At 31.0% G+C, this 23034-nt stretch overlaps 5 protein-coding genes across 5 annotated transcripts; 4 read left to right on the top strand and 1 right to left on the bottom strand.

Moving 5' to 3' along the window:
• Positions 1 to 654: 654 nt before the first annotated feature.
• Positions 655 to 4725, top strand: OCT59_010834 (uncharacterized protein; the record flags this gene model as incomplete). Its single annotated transcript, XM_066136132.1, has 11 exons — positions 655 to 783; positions 947 to 1084; positions 1216 to 1396; positions 1573 to 1631; positions 1710 to 2545; positions 2634 to 2923; positions 3059 to 3429; positions 3505 to 3805; positions 3879 to 4012; positions 4090 to 4252; positions 4334 to 4725. The coding sequence occupies 11 exons, from the start codon at positions 655 to 657 to the stop codon at positions 4429 to 4431; spliced, it is 2700 nt and encodes an 899-aa protein (XP_066000790.1). The 3' UTR covers positions 4432 to 4725.
• OCT59_010833 (uncharacterized protein) lies at positions 4679 to 6500 on the bottom strand. The gene is made up of 8 exons (XM_066136131.1): positions 6409 to 6500; positions 6127 to 6317; positions 5685 to 6059; positions 5590 to 5618; positions 5490 to 5519; positions 5183 to 5376; positions 4955 to 5100; positions 4679 to 4886 (listed from the first exon to the last, which is right to left on the bottom strand). Exons 1-8 carry the CDS (start codon positions 6471 to 6473, stop codon positions 4825 to 4827), a joined length of 1092 nt encoding a protein of 363 aa, XP_066000789.1. The 5' UTR covers positions 6474 to 6500; the 3' UTR covers positions 4679 to 4824.
• Positions 6501 to 6655: 155 nt separating this feature from the next.
• Positions 6656 to 7727, top strand: OCT59_010832 (uncharacterized protein). The gene is made up of 6 exons (XM_025316469.2): positions 6656 to 6740; positions 6814 to 6853; positions 6936 to 6982; positions 7052 to 7106; positions 7176 to 7263; positions 7329 to 7727. Exons 1-6 carry the CDS (start codon positions 6699 to 6701, stop codon positions 7369 to 7371), a joined length of 315 nt encoding a protein of 104 aa, XP_025180376.1. The 5' UTR covers positions 6656 to 6698; the 3' UTR covers positions 7372 to 7727.
• A 5981-nt stretch (positions 7728 to 13708) lies between these two features.
• Positions 13709 to 14107, top strand: OCT59_010831 (uncharacterized protein; the record flags this gene model as incomplete). Its single annotated transcript, XM_025325603.1, has 1 exon — positions 13709 to 14107. One exon carries the CDS (start codon positions 13709 to 13711, stop codon positions 14105 to 14107), a length of 399 nt encoding a protein of 132 aa, XP_025180377.1.
• A 6680-nt stretch (positions 14108 to 20787) lies between these two features.
• Positions 20788 to 21180, top strand: OCT59_010830 (uncharacterized protein; the record flags this gene model as incomplete). The annotated part of the gene is made up of 1 exon (XM_066136128.1): positions 20788 to 21180. One exon carries the CDS (start codon positions 20788 to 20790, stop codon positions 21178 to 21180), a length of 393 nt encoding a protein of 130 aa, XP_066000788.1.
• Between the last annotated feature and the right edge of the window lie 1854 nt (positions 21181 to 23034).

Below are 23034 nucleotides of genomic sequence, written 5' to 3'. Positions count from 1 at the left end.
AGAGTTGACTGTAGTTAATATATCTATTGCGCAATCAAGATTGTTCTTTTTTACAATTTTTTTCACGAAACATTGCAGTATATAATTCCGAGTTTTGATAGCAACTAATTTGCACCGGGTTAAATTCCACGTTTCAGGCCCCCAATATACATCCAATTCTTCATAAATGCACCCCTTCGGAACTAGGCATTTATCATTTATATTTGGCTATATGAATCTGTTCAGGTCGCACAAAATCACGTGAGTGCATTTGTGAGTTTTTTTTTAACCGGAGCATGTGACCGACGTTGATCTCATATTTAGTGCTTCAAGACCGGTTTTCGGTCTCCGGTTTCAGACCAGTTTAACCAGAGACCGGTTTGAAAAAATTCTCTGTAATAAGATTCTAAACCGGTTTGACATGTTTGATTTCTTTTAGGCCAATTCGGTTTGAAACCGGTTTTGAAGACCGGTCTTGGAGCACTACTCATATTTATGTAAAGTGAACTGTGAATTTATTCCGGAAGTCTGCTGCAAAAAATTCCGGAATTATAAATTTTATTAGAAATTTACCGGAAAATCCGGGTAAATTAGACGACCCGTGATCCAAATCACGTGTTCATACGAATAAGTTTTAAAGGCTTTAAACGCTTTGATGGCCAAATTCACTCGGAAATGACTTCAGTTACAAGATCACCAGAACAGAGAGACGTTAAAGGGCTGCCTTTAGGTGTAGGAAACTACATTGTGGGCGCTGAAATAGGTCGGGGGTCTTTTGCAAGCGTTTATAAAGGTTATAATAAGGTTGTTTAATTTCACAATTTAGAAATGGTCCAACTCTAGAATCGTCTCGATAGCTTTTTTACCTGCATAACTATTACTACTACCTTCACCATAACCTCTATAAGTGTGCTTAAAATCAACCCGTTTATCAATTACTTAACCGCCATTTTCTTATGATTTATAGAAAACACACGAGACTGTTGCTATTAAATCCGTGCTGAAATCTAAATTAACAAAAAAGTTATTTGAAAATTTGGAGTCTGAGATACAAATTCTTAAAGGAATTCGACACGATCATATTGTTCAATTAGTTGATTGTAAGGTTGGCATAGTTAAGAAATAAAGTCGCTAGCTGTTTGAAATAGAAGAAAAATTATTATGATATCTTCTTAATTGCATTTTTTAACTATTGCTTTGCCGTTCCTTTTATTAACAAAACCAATTATTTAAAAGAAATCAGATACCCATATTCACTTAATTATGGAATTTTGTTCTATGGGTGATTTGTCAAATTATATAAAAAGACGTGGCGATGTAAGTAGTATCGCCACAACCGATTCAAGTGCACCCCCATTGAAACCTACTACGAATGGCCTAAACGAATATGTCGTTCGTCATTTCCTATTACAACTAGGTATTCTGAAATATATTCATTTTATTTTTGGGAACAAAAGGCACAAGTTTATTAGGGATGTTCATATTTTTTCCATGATTTTTACACTTGTGCTTTAGTTGCAAATTGCATTTTTATCAGTCAATTCAAATTTATATTTACAATACATTGTTTATTATAATATATATTTCTTTCAGCAAACGCGCTGGAGTTTCTAAGATCACAGAACCTAATACATCGTGATATCAAACCTCAGGTGCCATGTTTATACATTTGAAAGGAATATTTGCGTTATATAAGAATTTTTTTTCTCATTTTTATTTAATGTTGCCAGAATCTATTGCTGCTGCCACCACCTACTGATAAACAAAAAGGGCATATTGTTGGCTCACCTGATCTTCCAATTTTAAAAATTGCAGATTTTGGTTTTGCCCGTATATTGCCATCCACTAGTTTGGCAGAGACATTATGTGGTTCGCCACTTTATATGGCTCCGGAAATATTACGTTATGAAAAATATGACGCTAAAGCTGATCTTTGGAGTGTTGGTGCTGTTTTATATGAAATGGGTGTTGGTAAACCTCCATTTATAGCTCAAAATCACGTAGAATTAATAAGAAAAATTGAAAAACGCGGGGATAAAATTAAATTTCCTAACGAGTCGTCCGGAATTATACAAACAGGATATACTCAATTGGATTCAACAAAGTCATCTTTAAATAATAAAGCATCTTCACATAATGGTGGAACATACCCAGTTATTAGCGAAGAACTTAAAGATTTAATAAGACATTTGTTGAAACGTAACCCCGTAGAACGTATCTCATTTGAGGAGTTCTTTATGCACCCTTGTGTAACAGGTAGATTAGAACCTTTGCAACCAAGGTCGTCTAATAAAACATTTCATTCAAAAGAAAGATCCGGTCATGATTCAAAACTCAAAGGTATTAATATGATAAACACCCAGGATAATGAACTAAAAGCGCATGTTAGGGATAGGTCAAAATCATCCCCAGCTCCAGTGATATATCAAGAGATTTCTAATAATCAATTGAGAAATCCACAAATTCACACTAAACCTAATTTTTCCCGTAAAGATTATGACATACAGAAAGGGAATTTAGTGGATTATATTAATCCTTTACAAAGAAAAACTTCTAAGGATAATCGGTATTATATCATTGTAAAAAAATTTTTTTTTGCTTTAAAATTATGTGAAGAATTTATGTTGATCTTTAATTTTTAAATAATATTAAAGAAGCACTAAATATTCAGGCACAACAACAACAGGAATAACAAAAAACGTTGACAATAATAACCTTCAGGTTAATACAGATTTGCAACCACCATATGATAATTCATCACCATCTCCTTCCTTGTTAGTGCAAAAACCTTCGACTGAAGAAGTAACAAACAAAAAGCGAATTGATGAAAATGAAACTTTAACCAGTCGATCAAATGGAGAAGAATTAACTGGTTATGAATTTGAAAGAGAATATGTTCTTGTTGGATCGAAACGAACGGTAGAAGTTAATGCATTAGCAGATGGTATGAACTTTTTGAAATTTATTTTTAAAAAGACCAATTAAAGGGTATTATATATGGTATTATACCTTTTAACTGGTTGGCAATTTAATTCTTTGCAAATATAATTAATATATTGTTGCTTGAATATGATATTAGAATTCAATGCCGCATCACCAAAAGGGTTAGCACATACATATGGAAATAAAGGTACTGCTATTGTATTGGCTGGACCTTCAAATCAATTAGATATTCAATATCGAACAACGCCTCCGAATGCAAATACTTCAGCATCTTTCTTTTTTTCGACGACACCACCTTTCGCTTTGCCTATTTCTGTAGGTCATGAAAGGGCTAATTCTTCTGGTAATGCCAATAGCGCGTTATCGGCTCTTGAAAGGGCTTTATCTGTTGCGTCAGGTCGTTTGTTTGGAACGGGCAATTCACCTCCATCTTGGAGCGAGAAATATTCAAAACAAAAAGGAAACGCTATTGTAATTCCTTCTTCTGAATTGAGCGATCCCGCAGAGGTAATATAATATTTTAGTATCAATAATAAAATTCTTGTTAAAGACAGATATGCATGTAAACTTTCAATAATTTAGGAAGCAGTCGTTAAAACGATAGAAGATCATGCGCACAAAGCTTATGTTATTTTCCAGTTTGCTAGTACGAAATTTAATCAGCTTCTACCACCACCACCATCTGCTAGCAACGACATGGTGGATGATATGCCTGTCTCAGAAGAAGTAGCTGCAATAAAAGCGGAAGAGGCGTTTGTTTTGTACCTAAGGGCATTGTCTTTTTTGCAGGCAGCCATGGATAGTGCTAAAGAATATTGGACAAATGGAGAAAAGAATACAAATTATCCTGGCGGAAAAAGAGCTTCTCCAAGATTAATTGCTGGTAAGTTTCTTTATAATAATAATGTTATTAGATATTGAAAAATAACATATCTATATTTAAACAAACCAATTAGCTGTACAATGGGTTCGTGAAAAGTTTAATGTATGCCTTGATAAGGCAGAAATCGCTAAATCTAGGTTTCCCATAGAGGAAAAGTCGACTAGTGTCAGCGTAGAGAGACTTCTTTATGACCGAGCACTTGAAATGGTAAATTATACAGGTGTAATTTATTCATTCATTCGTTCCTTGTTACTTACAAAAGTTTTATTTCATACATATGTTAGAGTCGTCAAGCAGCTCTTAGAGAATTGGTTGGTGAAGACTTACCTGGATGTGAAAAAGCATATCAATCAGCTATTTATATGTTAAATGGCATTCTGGAGACACCTACAGACTATGAAAAGATCGAAAAGATCGAAGAAGACGATCGAAAGATTGTAAATGGATGTATGTAATATTGTTGATCTTGTTATTTAAGTAATTTATATACTCTGTACTCTAAGTTATTTTTTTTCACCAAACGAACAGATATTAAGGAAATCAACAAACGATTAAGCTCATTACGAAAGAAATTGACTAATCCAGAAATTCCAGTCGTTACAGGTCAAAATGAAAGTCCCGGATAATAATTAACAGGATTAAATAAAAAAATATCGATGGATGATTTCAAGCCAACAATTTATATTATTTGAGATAAGGTAGGTTTTACACTAAGCAGTAAACTTGAACATTTCACATTTGAAACATTTTAAGAATGGGCTGAAAACCATTAAATTAGCCGTATCCCATTTGATTGAAAGTTACAACTTATTCCCCCTTTTTAGAAATTAAATCATGAATTAATAAATAATCGTACTGTAATTATATTGTTAAAATTAGAATTATTTATTAAATTGAATAAATTGCCTTAAAAAACATAATTCTATTTTTTTTAGTCTATTTAAGAGCTCTATAAAATATTTGAATTTAAATAAGCTTAAATGTAATTTACAAATGAAATATTTCTATTGATTTCATTATTATACAGTATCACAAAGAACCCATGTTTCACCATCCTCATTTTCATTATCTTCTTCATTATCTAAAAGATATAAATATTTTTAATATTATCAATAAAAATTTATTTCTTAAAAATAAAGAAATAACTACCTCCTTCAAAATAATCATTTAAAGTAGTTCCTATAATGTTATTATCTGAGCTATTTCTACGTGCCAACATTACTCGTACAACTTCTTGAAAATCCAAGTTAAACGATTGATCAGGTATTCGATTAAGTGCCGTAAGATGCCCATACCTTAACAAATTAGTTTAAAAAAAGGGAAGTTTAGTAATGAATTAATTACTTTATCACTAAATACTTCAAAGGTTATTCTCACCTTCCAAGATTAGGAGCATTACAACAATGAAATAAGTTATGTAAAGTATGAGGAACTTTATGATAAGGTATTTCAATACCTTGTGTATGACATAGATAAGCAACATTGTAATTAAGCATAGCCATTCCTACAGTAAAACTCTCTAAATTTTCAGCTGTTAAAAAAAGTGGTGGCCTTTTACTATTGTTAAAGTCCTGACCGTTATTAACGATATTTTTAAATTTTTGAATAAAGAAAAAGAAATTTATATAAAAAAAATTTTTAAAATTATTTAACAATTACCTTCCCGCTATTTCATTCAATGAACCTTCAGCGTATGAATTTGATCCTTTGTTAACTAATGTAAATGGAAGTTTTACACCAAGATAATGAGCTATTAAACCCAACAAATGTATTACATGACCCACCGCTGTATTAATATCTTCAAATGGGTATCCTAAATTAAAGAAAACAAAAGTTTAATATATTCTTTAATCGCTCCTTTTTATAATAAATTACTTACTTGTAAAATCGGATTTTTTGGGTAAACTTCTTCCAGCAATTGAATACTCAGAATCATCATCAACTTTTCCATTTGGAGAAGATATTAATTTACTAATACTACCGCCACTCAAAATTCCATTATTCTGGTAATATTTTGTTTCATAATCATTTAATTTTTTTAAATCAAATATAGAGACTAATTCACTAATTAAAACTTTTCTTGATTGAATTAAAACTTGATGCACATTGCGCCATTTTTCTTTAATATTATCAATGTCTTTTGTTATTACAATTTTTTGATGTGATTTAAACTTTTTGAAATAAGCACGAGAATCTAATAATACTTGTTTTCTTGCTTGTAAATTTTTTTTCCTTAAATCAATTTCTTGACGATCTAATAATATAATTATGTAAATAAATATTTTTTTAAAAAAATAATAATAAATAAAACTTCTACATACCTCTAATTATTTCTTCTTTTCTTTTATTTATTTCTACTTCCAAGTTATTTAATTTTTGTAGACTAGCATGTTTATCAGCTAAACTTATTTGAAATTTCCTCGTAGATCCCGAAAGAAATTTATTAGCTCGTTCTATTTTTTGCTGTTTAACTTGATTGATCTGCTTTAGCTCCACACTATACGTTCTCAATCTGAACAAAAGAAATAAAATAAAATAAAATAAAAAATAAAAAATAACAATTATGAAAAAATTAAAATTTTATTAAATAAAAAACACAATACTTTTCACGAAGACAAATTGTACACCAAAATTTGCTATGATAGTTATGACAAAGTTGACACTCCATTTGAAAGAGAAAGTGTTTTATTTATCAAAGAAACGTTTTTTTCAACGATCATGATTAAAAACGTTACGTTTATGATTACGTAATCGTTGCACAGTCTTAACGGTAAGAATTTAATTGGCTGACTTGTTATAACGAGGATATGACGTATAAAATTGGTTAATATCACGTGTTGTAAAAAGGTTATATCGAGAATCGCTTCTTTTCATCTTTATTTACATTGCAATTATGTCCGATAATACTGATTATCTTGGATATGCTTATGCTTTTGTAAGTATTAAATATAAGTCCTTTATTTAGGAAATTTATGAAATAAATATATTTTTTTTAAAAAAAATAATAGATAGTTACCTTAGGCGGCCTAATTGGCTTCATTAAAGCAGGTCAATACATTAAAAAGTTTAACTTATTTGAATTAGTTGACCAATTTATTAATTAAAAACCATTAAACTTATCATAAAATAGGTAGTACGACTTCTTTAGTGGCCGGCTTATCGTTTGGTAGTTTAGCGGTAAGTAATATTCATTGCAAGTGGTTTTCTCTATTATTATTCGTCTAACAATTTTTACTACAATTATAGGGATTCGCAGCATATCGCGTAAGCGCAAATCCAAGAAATGTCGGTTTAGCATTAGGTAAATTTTTAGCAAACTAACGTAAATTTTTCTAAGCTATCTTTAATCTTTTTAAATTAATTATTGTAGCCGTTTCTCTTGTATTGTTATTTGTGATGGGATCTCGTTTTTACAAAGGTGGAAAATTTATGCCAGCTGGTCTTGTCACTGTTCTTAGGTAAATAAATAATATCATTCTTACATAATTACAGTTTAATGGCTAAATTTTGTTTCATTATTTAGTTTGTTTTCAGCTGCTCGCTATGGATATCGATATATCTCTTAAAATATAACTATACAACTTTTATACTTATGACAATTTATTATAACTTACAAATTTTTAATAAGTTATTAGTTACACTAATTATTTATTAAATAAATACTTAAAAATATACAACTAATTTCCTTTTATTAGCTTATCTAGAAATTAAAAAATATTGTTAATTTTCTCTTATATATGGCTTGTTTTAATATAAATGATTTTATTTTATTAAAGTAAAAATGAGTTATAATGTAACTGTTACAATTTGATAAAATCCTCTCATGTTATAATAATACAGAAAAACTTATTTAAACAGAATAATCAAAAATAAAGAAAATGGAAAAATAAACAAAATACCTAAAACTAAGTAAAATTTTTAATCTCTATTATTGGATTAAATAAATATATTTAATTTCTTTAAAATCAAACAAATCTTTACTAAAACTTTTTATTATCAGTTCCATTTACTTACTAGTATTTTTTTGATTTTTTTTTTAGAGTATTGCTAATTTTAACCAGGAGGATAATTTCCTTTTCCTTAAGATTTTTATGAAATATATAAAATATATATAATTGGATATTAATCACATAAAAATTTGGCAATTCTTGGTTTTAAAAAAAATTTTTATCATAAAAAATACAATTTAACTATAAAAATCAAAATTATGTAATTTTCTCAAAAACTATCTGAACAACTACCTTTTTAATTTAATAAAACCTTTTCTTTTTATAAATTTACATATAATCTTATTTATAGATTACTATATAAGTCAATTTCAGATTACCAATTTTTTCATTAAAAATAAAGTTTTTGAGTTTCAGATTTTAATTTTATCATTAAATGAGTTTTAGGCAGTAACACTAGTTAAAATATTAAAGGTTGGTTAAATTTTTTATATTAAGAGGTAAAAATTCACCTTTGGTGAATTTCACCATGATGTTGTAGTATAACTTAAAAAATTGTGTAATTTGAAAAAATCATCTAATATATTTAAAAATTAAAGTAAAATATACTGATAAATTTCAAATTTACACTAGTAAATTTTTTTTTAAATTAATCAGAGGTTAATATTAAATTAATCCTTAATTTTATATTCTTTAGTAATTAATTTAAATTAATTTACCAGTAATACTTTAATTCCACAAAAAAAAAAAAAAAAGTAATACTTTAATGAATTTTACTTTGATTTACTTAAAATTTTCTAATATTTTATGGTAAAATTCACTTTTAGTTAATTTTATTTTAATTTACATAATATATAAATAAAGTTTTAGCTTTAAAATACTATTTTTTTTTGTTTTTATAATTTTTTTCAAACAATATAAAGAAATATATATAAAACAAATGCTGTATTCTAAAACTTTAGCAGACTTTTTATTATTATTATTTAATAATAATTTTACTATAAATTTTTTGCCAGTTATTAAACTAGATTTTAATCATAATTTATAAATATAGATGATTTTTCTTTTGAAATATCATCAAAAATTTTATAATAATAAAATTAGATCAGATCAAACAAATACCATATATCACAGGCCATAGTACCCCTCCGGGACCCCAAAAAATACATAAAAAGGTCACATTTGAGTTTGCTTAAAAAGAATCTAAATTTTCATGAAAATCTTGCCTTTTTTAGATAATGCCAGCCTAAATTTTATTGTCCGTTTTGATACTGACCAGCATTATCATAATTCTGGCTCTGAAAAGTTGCTTATTTTAGGCCAAAATCTTGCCGATCATTTATGACCTCCATATGTATTTTTTGGGGTCCTACCCCTCCTATGCATAATACCCCTCTTGAAAAATTTCATAGAATTGTATAATACCTAAGGGGATATTTTACAATTATCTCATGATCCAGTGATCAGTTTTGAGTAATCATTTTTTTGTTTGCTAGTTCTCATTCTCTTCGAAAATAAAAAAAGATCGCTCAAATTAAACTGGTAAATGGTGAGATATTTGCAAAAAATGGAATTTTTAAATTTTGTTTAATATTCAAGGGTATAGGAGGACCTGGAAAACTATATATAAAGGTTACCGCCAAAAAATCAAAAAAAAATAGGAGTGCGAACCATAATATGATTAGTTGTTTTGCTGTTTACTCACATGTTTCTATTTCAAATATAGTAATAGGGCCAAGAAAGGAAAGATTTTCACAAAAAAATTCTTATTGTTGCGAACCAACACGTGACTTTTACTAATTAATTTGGCGGTGACCTTTTTGAAAATTAATTATGCTCGAATCACAAGCCACAGAACTCCTCATTAAGCTTTCCAAGGCTCTCGTATGCGTCAAACTCCGATTTTTGCAAAATATCCAGGTTATTATAGCCCATGATATATGGTAGTTTATTTAATATAATTCTTTTTAAAATTGCTGAAAAAACTAGAAGATTTTAGCAAGTTGGCAAAATTTTAAAATAGTAAAACTTTTGTTAAAATTATATGAAAGTTTTATTAAAAAATGATAAACCTCTGAAAAAAAGTAAATTTATTATAAATACTAAAACTGCTAAAATTTTTCCAAAATTATACTGTCAACTCTCTTTATAGTCACACATTTGGGACAGTTTATATTTGGTGATTATAAAGAGATGTGACTACAGTCAACTCCCTCTATAGTCACTCCCGTTATAGTCACATTCTACTATATAGTTATACCAGTTGAATGTTCAAAACACTTTATTATTAAAATCTATCTTATATAGTCACAATCTATCTATAGTCACTATTACACCTATCCTCAAAAATCCTATATTAAAAAGAACCATTTATAATCACAGTTATATAAAGAATATATTAAATAACTTGGCATCTAATAATCGTACAAAGATGTACCATAGTTTGTTAGAATCATCTCACTGAGACGAATCGAATTGTGGTAGTTTTATTCTTTTACAATCACTGGCTGATGAGTTATTCAACAAAATGTTTAACATTGGCATTATAATATTTCTTAATTTACATTTACTGCGCCATTTAACATTTTGCTAAATTTCTCAGTACCTAGTGATTGTAAAAAGACGATTAATAGCTCGTTGGAATCGCCTCATCAAGACGAATCGAATGGTGGTAAGCTCATCTCTCTGTAATCAATATTGACGGAGTTACTACTTAAAAACTATTTAATATTTTTTTAATTTCGGAAATTGATCTAGTGATCTGATTTCTATGTATTTTATACCATCAGAACCGTCTCATCAAGACGAATCGAATGGCGGTAAGATCATCTTTCTACGATTAATATTGGCGGAATTACAATACAATAAAGTTTTAAGTATAATTTTGACGAAAATTATGTTAATTTTTGACCGGAATTATGATATACTAATATAAGAAATTTTTTATATAATTACATCTCTTTATAATTACCAAATATGGACTGTCCCAAATGTGTGACTATAAAGAGAGTTGACTGTATATAAAAAATTTCTTATATTAGTATATCATAATTTTGGCCAAAAATTAACATAATTTTGGCCAGAATTATACTTAAAACTTGATTGTATTGTAATTCTGCCAATATTAATTGTAGAAAGATAATTTTACCGCCATTTGATTTGTCTTAAGTAGTAACTCTGTCAATATTGATCATGGAGAAATGAGCTTACTACCATTCGATTTGTCTTGATGAGGTGATTTTAACGAGCTATTAATCATCTTTTTACAATCACTAAATACCAAGAAATTTAGCAAAATGTTAAATGGCATAGTAAACGTAAATCAAGAAATATTATAATAGTACTAGGGCTCTGATCAGTTCAGTTCAGTACGGTTTTTGCCAAAACCAAAACCGAACTGAATTGATCAGTATCAGTATTGTTAATTACTGAAACCGACCGGTAAATACCAAAAACTGAACTGATTTACCGATTCATTATCGGTTCAGTTTTTAACATTTTTGCAATGTTTTTTATTAAAAAAATGTGCAAAAACGTTTTTTTTTAATTAAATTAACTAATAAAAATGTTTTGCAACGTTTTTATTAAATTATTGAAAAAAAATGTTGCGAACCATTTTTTTTAATTAAATTAACTAATAAAAAACGTTTCACAACGTTTTTTATTAAGTTATTGAAAAAAAATGTTGCAAAACATTTTTTTAATCAAATTAATAAATAAAAATGTTTCGCAACGTTTTTATTAAATTATCAAAAAAAAAAAATGTTATGAAACGTTTTTTTTTAATTAATTAACTAATAAAAAATGTTTCGTAACGTTTTCTATTAAGTTATTGAAAAAAAATGTTGCAAAACGTTTTTTTTAAAATAAATTAACAAATAAAAACATTTCGCAACATTTTTATTAAATCATCAAAAAAAAATGTTGTGAAACATTTTTTTAATTAATTAACTAACAAAAAATGTTTCGCAACATTTTCTATTAAATTATTGAAAAAAAATGTTGCGAAACATTTTTTTTTTTAAATAAATTAACAAATAAAAACATTTCGCAACGTTTTTGTTAAATTATCAAAAAAAAAATGTTGTGAAATGTTTTTTTTTAAAATAAATTAACAAATAAAAACGTTTCGCAACGTTTTTATTAAATTATCAAAAAAAACGTTGTGAAACATTTTTTTTTAATTAATTAACTAATAAAAAATATTTCACACCGTTTTCTATTAAGTTATGAAAAAAATGTTGTGTAATGTTTTTTTTTTAAATAAATTAACAAATAAAAACGTTTCGCAACGTTTTTATTAAATTATCAAAAAAAAAATGTTGTGAAACGTTTTTTTTAAAACAAATTAACAAATAAAAATGTTTCACAACGTTTTTATTAAATTATCAAAAAAAAATGTTGCAAAACGTTTTTTTTTTAATTAATTAACTAATAAAAAATGTTTCGCAACATTTTCTATTAAGTTATGAAAAAAAATGTTGCAAAATGTTTTTTTTAAAATAAATTAACAAATAAAAACATTTCGCAATTTTTATTAAATTGTCAAAAAAAATGTTTTGCAACGTTTTTTATCAATGTCACGAAACGTTTGGAAAATCAGTTCAGTAAATTTATCGAAATGATCAGTAAAATTTACCGAAGTGATCAGTAAAATTTACCGAAACTGATACTGAAAATATCAGTTCAGTAAATCGATTCGGTAAATTGCAAAACTGATACTGAAACCAAAGTTACTGAAACTGATCAGTAAATTTACCGAAAGGTTCAGTTTGGTAATTACCGAAACCGATCGAAGCCCTAAATAGTACCGATATTAAACATTTTGTTGAATAACTCATCAGCCAGTAATCATAAAAGGATAAAACTCCTGGTAGTTAATACTCACCATAAGGGGTAATCCTAGACAGATGTCTGCTACTTCCTATCTGAGTGGTCACTACAAAGTATACCACTTGGGGTAAACAACTGTACTATCAGTACTAGGTAATCGCAGGCTGTAGTGGCCTTTGAGTGAGACTTAATACCTAAAATGGTGGTATGGAAGGGTACTAGATGGTTGATGTTACCTGTCGAAAGTCCTCCATGAAAGTAGGTGCTTTTTAAAGGTCGTAAAATAAATTGAGTACCAGTATCATGCAATGGGTATAGGATGAGTAGGCGGCGTATTCCTAGCTTCAGATCAGCCTTAAAAGTGGCCCGATGGGGGATATCTTCAATAGTGGTGCTGTTACCTGAGAAATTAAGTACTCGGTATAATGGTTGCCCATGGAGATGATAGGATACTAGCCCAAAGATACCTTAAACAGAGGTAGAGGGAGGCTTGGCCGTAAACACTAGCAAAATAAAAGGATAAAACTAAAAACTACTCTCTCCTGTTGCCTTCACGACAATATTTATGAAAAATAAAATAATTTTTTTTAAAAAGTTTTTTATTACTTTTTCTTTTAAATTTTCCTCTCCACCTTTTTTTCAGGCTAATGGCCTCTTCTCACGACTTCTCAACCTTGAGTTAGGATAAAGTTCTTTCTAAACTTTGCAAGGTCGAAGACCTTTGCGCTAAGTGTGTTCTCAAATAAGAAACTTTATTAGTCCGTTTCAACTCTCTTCTTGATGACTCTTCTGCTAAATCACGTGTCTACTTGGCTTTTGGCCCTCTCCGCCTATTAGATGACTCTTTTTCTGAATAAAAATGCCTTCTCTACTCACGTTTAGACTCTTTTTTGTCTACTGCAGATTTGGAAAATGATATCACTTCTCCTCCTGTTTATGATCATCTGTCACGTAATGATCCTTTCAATGATGATTCATCTTTCCTTCCATTGACTATTTGGCCTCTAATCACGAGGCTGATCCTAATGATATTTTAGAATTATGCACCCCTTCTTTACAACGCACCAATCATATACGCCGTATTCAGCGCACTTCTAAATTTCTTTGTAAATGCGTCTTTCCTATGATTTTCCCTGCATCTTTCAAACATGCACAAAAAATTAAAAAGAATTTATCTTTTACGCGTTTGGTTTTGTCCTTTTCTACATTACGTACATTGGTTCTACCCTTCTCATGTCCTCTCCGATCTGTAGATCTATTTCAACAATCTTTTCCTGACTCTTCTACAACTACTCCTCATATTTTAATTACGACTGACACCTCTGATAGTGATATTAGTGCTCCTCTCTCAGTCTCTCCTTTAAACTGTACACCTGCGGATTTCTTACCTTCAGTTTCTGCTTCAGCCCTCCCTTATGATAACACACAGCATTCATCATACACTTTCATGTTACGTACTATCCTAGATGGATGGATACAACCTGCTCGAAATGTTGGATCTAATTGTTTATATTTTATTTGACGAGGCAATTGCTACTTCTTTTTGAACCCTACTCCTGATTTGAATAATTGTTATACAATTCATACCAATTCTCCTCTCCTTTCAACTGTTAATCCGTTTTAATTTATATCGGACTGACCTTCTCCTAATTTGAAATTTATTTTATCAAAATTTTTAACTTTCTTTTTTACCGTCAGAACCGTATTCCTTCTCATGCTCAGCGCAAATATTTTAATAGACTACGTCAACTCTTACTTACGTAATGTGTAACTTCTCTTACTCGTTGGTCATTTTCTCATCGAAATAATAGACGAACTCGTACTTTTATTCAATTTCGATATCACTAATCTTGCTTTTACCTTGCCCTTTATTTTGGTTGCCCACATTGCAAAACTCCAACTGCCTATGTTATTATGTCTCGGTTTCGTCATGCTTGTCATATTCATGACAAAAAACTTATCCAAACTCCTCCTTTTCCATCTTCTTTTCTTTTCACCTTACCTTGTAAGCGTGTATCTAAAAGATAAGATGATAGTTTCTATAAAGATGTAACTTCTCGACGCCTAGGAGTTTCCTACCGCAAATCTTACACTTTTCATCATATTCTTAAACACGATAATGGCCCGCTTACGGCACAAACTCTTATCTCATACTCTATTCACAAATCTATCTCCCACCCTACGAAGAAATAACTCACCCGTCAAGAATGCCATAATGATCTTTTTTTAGACTGGAGCAAATTTTCACAGCATGTTGTTCACTCTGACCTTCTTGACTCTTCTATGTGGATGGCTACTAAAGAATATGCCGTTGTCATTCCACCTTTTTCTTACAATTTGACCATGTCTACTACTGATTACTCAATTGTCCTGAGTGTATATAACTTAATATCCTCACGCCCTGATGTTTCCTTTTGTTTGAAAGAACGCTCCCATCACTTCTCAGTTGTGTTTGTATCCTCTAAGTTCACAGGTTCTATTCAAAAAGTGGTTTTAAATCCCTCCTCTGTAGTTACAAGTAACCTTATTACTGACAAACCAAATTCTGGTCCTTTTGTTAGCCTGAACTGTCCTACTATTAATTATCAAGATTTTAAAACTCTTGGCTTTAGTTATTCCATTATTAATATGCCACACGTCAAATGATCAAAAATAGGCAAAAAAAATGGCGCAAATCGCATAAACTATTCGCAAATTTGTATAAACTATTTACAAATAGTATAGGTTAATTCGTAAATAGCCAAAAACAGCCAAGAATAGCCAAGAATAGCCACTGCTTTTCGCGCCATTTTTTTTGCCGATTTTTAGCATTTCGACCTGTGATGGTCTGAAAAATACTCTTGAATAGTGCTTCCATTTACGTACCTTCTCACAACTTTCTTTGGTTAATCATTTCCAAGCACTACACCTTCTCAGTATTGCAAAAATATCTTCGAGATGCTATCCAATCTGTTATCACCAAATCGGCTTCTTCTTCGACATTTTCACATCTTTGGAATAGTGATACACGCTTCTTCTTCAAACTTGGCCATATTAAACCCTGTGATATCTTATTTTTATTAGATGTTTGTGCACCTTGGTTTGACTCACATACTTATCCTGCTGCTTCTGATTTTTAGACATCGTGAGTTTTACCCGCTGATTTTATCCATCCTGTATTCTTATTGCGCTAATTGCGCTAGTTCCTTATCAATCACTTTAACTTGTTTTTCTTTCTTATTACCTTTCTTTATGCTTATTTTAAAGCTTCTTTAATTCTCTTCTTTTGTATCTTATAAATATCAATTTTATCATTTTGTATCGGAAATTTACATACAGCGCTGAAAGAATGATTTAATTTACCCTATTAAATTACAAAATTTTACAACATTTTATGTCAGACAGAATTTACATATAAAACTTTAGTTAAAGATAAATTCAGCTAGCTCTACTAGTGAATCCTCAAAAATCTGAGGCCCTTCTACCACTTCTTCCTCTATTATTTCTTCTCATCATCACAACTCTTCTTTAGCGATAGTTTCTGGATTTCTGGATTTCTTAGATATCGTCTTCTATAATTCTTGGATCTTGCACTTGGATTATCTGTGCCGCTTAACAGTTCAACCTCTTAGGATTACTTTCTGGTAACGGACTGGATTTTTGGATGTTGGATAGTTGACTCACACTGGCCTTCGGGTAAAGTTAGGGTATGCGATTCTGTAATAGTTTAGTTTTCTTTGTTTTAACTTGTTTTAGTTTAGATTTCTTTATTTGTATGAGTTGTGAAGCTACTCTTTTTATTTTTTATTAGTTTATTTTCTTATTTTGTATTGTTCGAATCCCTTGATTTCGAAATTAAAATATAAATAAAAGATAAAGTCTTAAGACTGTTTGCATAATAAAAAGATAAAACTCGTTCCCTAGTATGAGATCATTGGCATGTGCGCAGTCCTGTCCTTGAGGTCACTACTATACCTTGGGGAATTTCCTGTCCAGATTGTCATTTCACAATACCGCTTGGAGTCAGTAATGGCTAGATGGTCGTCCTGGATAGTAAAGCTGAGGGTGCAATGTTTTAGTGGTAGTTTGACCTTCTGTTAGTAGGTTTTAGACCAACTAAGGTGTTTGTGCACAGAACAGGTAGCATGGTTATGGGGTTCGATTTCCCACTTCTTAGGTTCTAGTTGGTAATCACTGGTGGTTAATACTCACCATAAGGGGTAATCCTATACAGATGTTTGCTACTTCCTGTCTGAGTGGTCACTACAAAATATACCACTTGAGGTAAACAACTGTACTATTGGTGCTAGGTAATCACGGGCTGTAATGGCCTTTGAGTAAGACTTAGTATCTAAAATGGTGGTATGGAACGGTACTAGATGGTTGATGTTACCTGTTGAACATCCTCCATGAAAGTAGGTGCTCTTTAAAAGTCGTAAAATAAATTGAGTACCAGTATCATGCAATGAGTATAGAATGAGTAGGCTGCATATTCCTAGTTTCAGATCAGCCTTAAAAGTGGCCTGATGGAGGATGTCTTCAATAGTAATGCTGTTACCTGAGGAATTAAGTACTTGGTATAATGGTTGCCTATGGATATAATAAATAGGATACTAGCCTGAGGATGCCTCAAAAAAAGGTAGAGGAGACTTGGCTGTAAACACTAGCAAAGTAAAAGGATAAAACTAAGGCTGTTCACCCTACTGCTGGCCAAGTTAAGGCGCGGCACTCCCTCATATAGCCCGTATACAGGTTCAATTCTGTCAATCACAGAAATAAAACAAATTTTACTGTGGACGTTACAACCAATAGCGTGAAAGTACAAGGATTAGTTTAGTTGGACTGCATCATGGTGAATTAGTGTGTACAGTTAGGCCGCACATTTCAACAAAGAGTCATAGTGTTTTTCTAATATTCCCTATGAAGCTATTAGCATATACGCGTCCCTTCGCTGAGGTCATATTGTATTTTAGGGGGACTTCCTGTTCAGATAGTCATTTCACAATACCACTTGAGGTCAGTAATGGCTAGATGGTCATTCTAAATGGTAAAGTTGAGGGTGCAATATCTTAATGGTAGTTTGACCTTCTGTTAGGTCTTAAACCAACTAAGATGTTCATGCACAGAACAGGTAGTATGGTTATGGGGTTCAATTTCCCACTTCTTGGGTCCTGGTTGGTGATCCCTGGTGGTTGATACCCACCATAAGGAGTGATCCTGAACAGATGCCTGCTACTTCCTGTTTAAGTAGTTATTACAAAGTATACCATTTGAAGTAAACAACTGTACTATCAGTACTGAGTAATCGCGGGCTGTAGTGGCCTTTAAATGAGACTTAGTACCTAAAATGGTAGTATGGAAGGGTACTAGATGATTGATGTTACCTGTCAAAAGTCCTCTATGAAAGTAGGTGCTCTATAAAAGGTCGTAAAATAAATTGAGTACCAGTATCATGCAATGGATATAGGATGAGTAGGCGGCGTATTCCTAGCTTTAGATCAGCCTTAAAAGTGGCCTGATAGGAAATGTTTTTTATATAGGTGCTGTTACCTGAGGAATTAAGTACTCGGTATAATGGTTACCTCTGGAAATAATAGGATATTAGTCTGAGGATACCTCAAAAAGAGGTAGAGAAAAGTTTGGCCGTAAACACTAGCAAAATAAAAGGATAAAACTAAAAGGGCTAATCACTCTAGTGCAGTCGTTAAGGCGGCACTTCCTCATATAGCCTGAGTATAGTAAGGTCGCTAAGGTTGCTTGTTTAAACCTCTTTAAAATCCTACGATTAGTTTTGTCAAAATTTTACTATATATTTATTATAGTTTTGGCAGAGTTTCAGCAGTTTCAGCATTTATAATAAGTTTCAGCAGTTTCGCCTTTCTCCAAAGTTTTGCCAGTTTTTTAATATAACTTTAATATAGTTTCGGCAGAATTTCACTTTTCGGCAAAACGCCATCTTGCCTAAACCCCTAGGTTTCGGCAAGCAACCTTAAAGGTCGCTAGTTTAATTTCGCTGATCACAGAAATAAAACAAATTTTACTGCAGACGCTACAACTAATAGCGTGAAACTACAGGGATTAGTGTAGTTGGACTGCATCATGGTGAATTAATGTGTATGGTTAGGCTGCACATTTTAACTAAGCTATCACGACGTCCTTCTAACGTTTCCTATGGCGCCACCTAGGCACGCTGCGCAGTCCCTATCCGAAGTCACTACTATACCTCAAGGGATTTCCTATCCAGGTGGTCACTCCACAATACCACTTGGGATCAGTAATGGCTAAATGATCATCCTAGATGGTAAAGCCTGAAGGTGCAATGTCTTAGTGTAGTTTGACCTACTGTTGCTCCTTGCATCAACTAAGGTATTCATGCACAAAACAGGTAGCATGGTTATGGGGTTCGATTCCCCACTTCTTGGGTCCTGATTAATGATCCCTGATGGTTGATACCCACTATAAGAGGTGACCCTGGACAGATGTCTGCTACTTCCTGTCCAAATAGTTACTACAAAGTATACTACTTAGGGTAAACAACTGTACTATCAGTGCTGGATAATTACGGGCTCCAGGCTGTAATGGCCTTTGAATGAAACTTAGTACCTAAAATGGTAATATGGAAGAGTACTAAATATTACCTGTTGAAAGTCCTCCATAAAAGTAGGTGCTCTCTAAAGGTCGTAAAATAAATTAAGTACCAGTATCATACAATGGGTATAGGATGCTTCAGATCAGCCTTAAAAGTGACCTGATGGTGATGTCTTCAATAGTGGTGCTGTTATCTGAGGAATTAAGTACTCGGTATTAAAGATGTTAGCTGTAATTGATTAGCCGATGCCGTAATATTACAGCATATAGCATTACAGTTATGACACTTTTTGTAATACCGTAATTAGGCCGTAATGCTGTAATTAGGTCGTAATGCTGTAATTAGGTTGCAATGCTATAATTAAACTGTAATGTCGTAATTTTTAATGGCATAAAAATTTAAAATAAAAGTAATGAATTATAAAAGTAAAATTACAATAGTTTATATGTCGTGTAATTTTAATTTTTAAGGGGTACATAAGACGTGTCACGTTTTTTTTGTATTTTGTATACGCATTCGTGTAAAGAAAAAAATTATATAATGAACCAAAATCCTTAGGGATGGGTGGTCGGGAGTGGAAGGTGGAAAATATTAAGTTTTTTTCAAAAAATTTATATTAAATTAGCATAATATTTTTAATAATTAAATGATTTTATGCATAATTTACATATAAACTTTTTTACAAAAAAAAAAATTATTATTATTATTATTTTGATATTATTTACCCTAGTGATACCTGAGGACCGGGAAAACTTATAATAAAGGTCACCGGACAATAGTGAAATGATGGTTTTGCCCAAATTAATAAAAATTTTTCTTAAGTAATTAAACTAAAAATCTAACAAATCATACAGAAATGTCTGAAAAATAAAATGAATCATAAATTATTCTTTTAATATCAATATTAACTGAGATCATTAAATTTTCCGAAAAAAATTTTATAATAACGCGAACCACTTTTTAAAAAATTTACTAATTATGCGAACCACCTTTTTGTGTTACACAGAATATATAAAAATCTAAATTGAGTGTATAAATCATGCATTTAACTCTAAACTTAAACAGATAAGTTTAATCCACACATTTTGGCTTCATTAAAAATTGTATATATAAAAAATTCAATGGATTTTACTAGTGTGCCGGGTACTACAGTGACCTCCATTATAGGTTTTCCCGGTCCTGATACCTGGCTAAACTCTTTTTGCCAAAAATTTCAGTTTCGTCACCAACTAGTTTTGGTTTTGTCATTGACTAAACTATATAGTAATATTTTTTAAGTTTAAATTTTAATTATATAAAATTATAATTTTATTATAAGAGAAAATTTATTTCTCACCCGGGTGATTTCTTACCCAGTCACGTGATAATATTATATTAATATAATTATTATAAATAATTTAATTGGTTAAAACACGCTCCTTACTAACTATAAATAAATAAAAATTTTACCCTAGAGAACGCGGGTTTAATTCCTGCACCAGGCTTTAATTTTTTTTATTTATAGCATCATGCTGCATGTATCGCAGGTCATTAGTGCAGCAGATATAACATGTGTAATGTGTTTTCTTTGTATTCACACGGTTAGTAAAGTTTTATTCACGTCGTGTTTTTTTTTACTTTTATGCTCTCTAATCATGATTTCTGAGGTTATACCACCCGTTGAATCCTCCAATCATAATAATCATGATAATAATGAAGATAACGAAAGTACTACGCCATTTGCTGAAAATATTTTAGGTTCTAATTTTAAAGATTGCGTAGGAAGTTTACCTTTAATTAACACCCTGATCAAGCTTGAGGTGGAAACTAGCTTTTATTCTATGACAATAGCAGTTCACTATATAGAACAATTCGCTCTTCAGAATAATTTTGCCATTTTTAAGCATAAAAGTGAAAAGTTTTTGGATGGTACTTGTAGAAAAAAGGTACTTAAGTGTGATTTAGGAGGAAGATATACTCAAAAACTTTTAAGGCCAACATCAGATAAAATGACGATGAAGGGAAGCAAGAAGCAAGGGTGTAAATAGCAGATAAATATAACGTGACCATCAAATTCATCAATAGTAACTGTAACACAATTTCATTCTGAGCACAATCACGAAATTTCTACCGAAACTTTGCAATTTGCTCCTACTTATAGAACTTTTCCTGAAGAAATAATGGATCAAATTGAGTTTTATGTTATACATGGTAGATGTGACGCGTTAATGGTTAGAAATCTTTTGCAATCCAAGTATCCTGACTGCGTATTCCTTACTCAAGATCTTGGAAATGCTATCCAAAAGATTAAACAGAAAAATGGAATAAGTCTGGGCGGTGCAGCTTCTTTATTATTGAAGCTTCTTGATCTACAAGCTAATAATCCTGCGTGATTTGTAAAGCCATTATTAGATGATACAAGTAATCGTCTGATCAGTATTTTTTGGATGTCACCAGAGCAATGCAAAAGATGGATCATATTTTATGATATCATCATTCACGATAATACCACAAAGACCAACAAGTATAATTATCCGTTAAGTCTTCATTTTAATCGATAACTACAACAAGAGTAGATTAGCTGCTCAGGCGTTCTTGCAAGACGAAAGACAGGAATCGTACGAATGGCTACTTCGATGCTGTCTTGAAGCGTGTGAAATTTCTCCATTAACATTTGTTACTGATGGAGATCCTGCGATGATTGCAGCTGTTTCCACAGTATTTCCTGAAGCCCATCATATGCAATGTCTATTTCATCTTTATCAGAACCTTCCAAAAAACTTTCGTTCATGTTTAGGTTCGTCACTTTATCAAGAATTTCTTAAAGATTTTAGGGCAGTTCAACGTTCCTACTGTGAAAAAGTATTTGAGCAAAAATCTCAAAATCTAGTTGAAAAATATGCTGCAGGAGAAAGATATATATCTACAGTACTATTAAATCAAAAGCATACCTGGGTAAAATGCTTTACATCACGTCATTTTCACTGGTCGAAATCGTTTCTTTTGGCATTAATACCTTTCGTCAAAAGTTCGTCATCGTCATCACGTGATTCGTTAAATATTTGGCCAATTATAAAAATCGAAAAAAAAATTAGCATAAATCAACTGGTCGATTTTTGGTCGATTTTTGGTTGAGTTGTAACATAAAAAAAAACCATAAATCGACCAATATTTTTTTTTGATCGATTTTTATTAATAGCAACAATTGACTTTACGATTTTTAACAACCTTGAACAAAATCAAAAATATCGAACCATCTAAATAATAGCCGAATACTTGTCGAAAAAGTAAAACTTAAATTAGTAATGATTTACATTCGACCCCCTAAGATTTAAATAGACTTTTGCCATAAAAGTCTAAATTAGTTTCTTTTTAATCAGGTTCGGACTCTTTTTTGAGTTCATTTTTTGTAGTTTCTTGGAATTTATTTTTGTAGGTCGCCTCGGTTCGTTTCGACTTCCGGACTTATTTTTTTTTCTTTTTGTAAATTATTTCGGTCTGGTTTCTTCTTTGACTTGTGTCCCGAAGGCTCAACGGTAGAGCATACGATTCAGTCGTAAGGTGCAAGTTCGACTCCTGCTCGGGACAATAATATCCTTTATAGGTTGTTCCATTTCGGCTCTCGAACCAGGATTTTCTATTTTGTAGGTTCTTCGTTTCGACTCTCGGACTTGGACGTTTTTGACTTCCAGACTTGGAATTTATTTTTTATAGGTCGTTCATTTCGGTTTCTGAACTTTGGCTTGGAATTTCTTTTTTGTAGATATTTACGTTTCAGTTTCCGGACTTGGAATTTTTTTATCTTGTAGGTTTCTTCGTTTCAGTTTTCGGACTTGGGCTTGGAATTTATTTTCGTTTCGGTTTCCGGACTTGGAATTTCTTTTTTGTAGGTCGGTTTCCAG

Source organism: Rhizophagus irregularis, chromosome 19 (assembly GCF_026210795.1).
Source record: "Rhizophagus irregularis chromosome 19, complete sequence".
NCBI classification, from domain to species: domain Eukaryota; kingdom Fungi; phylum Glomeromycota; class Glomeromycetes; order Glomerales; family Glomeraceae; genus Rhizophagus; species Rhizophagus irregularis.
This window is presented reverse-complemented; position numbering and strand designations above follow the sequence as displayed.

Bases quoted from the DNA above. Each gene is read 5' to 3' on its own strand.
- OCT59_010832 (XM_025316469.2), top strand. From the start codon at position 6,699: ATGTCCGATAATACTGATTATCTTGGATATGCTTATGCTTTT. The intron at 6,983-7,051 runs GTAAGTAATATT...CTACAATTATAG, and splicing joins TATCGTTTGGTAGTTTAGCG to GGATTCGCAGCATATCGCGT. The intron at 7,264-7,328 runs GTAAATAAATAA...TTCATTATTTAG, and splicing joins GGTCTTGTCACTGTTCTTAG to TTTGTTTTCAGCTGCTCGCT.
- OCT59_010833 (XM_066136131.1), bottom strand. From the start codon at position 6,473: ATGGAGTGTCAACTTTGTCATAACTATCATAGCAAATTTTGGTGTACA. The intron at 6,318-6,408 runs GTATTGTGTTTT...TCTTTTGTTCAG, and splicing joins ACAATTTGTCTTCGTGAAAA to ATTGAGAACGTATAGTGTGG. The intron at 5,377-5,489 runs GTTCATTGAATG...AATAACGGTCAG, and splicing joins ATCAAATTCATACGCTGAAG to GACTTTAACAATAGTAAAAG.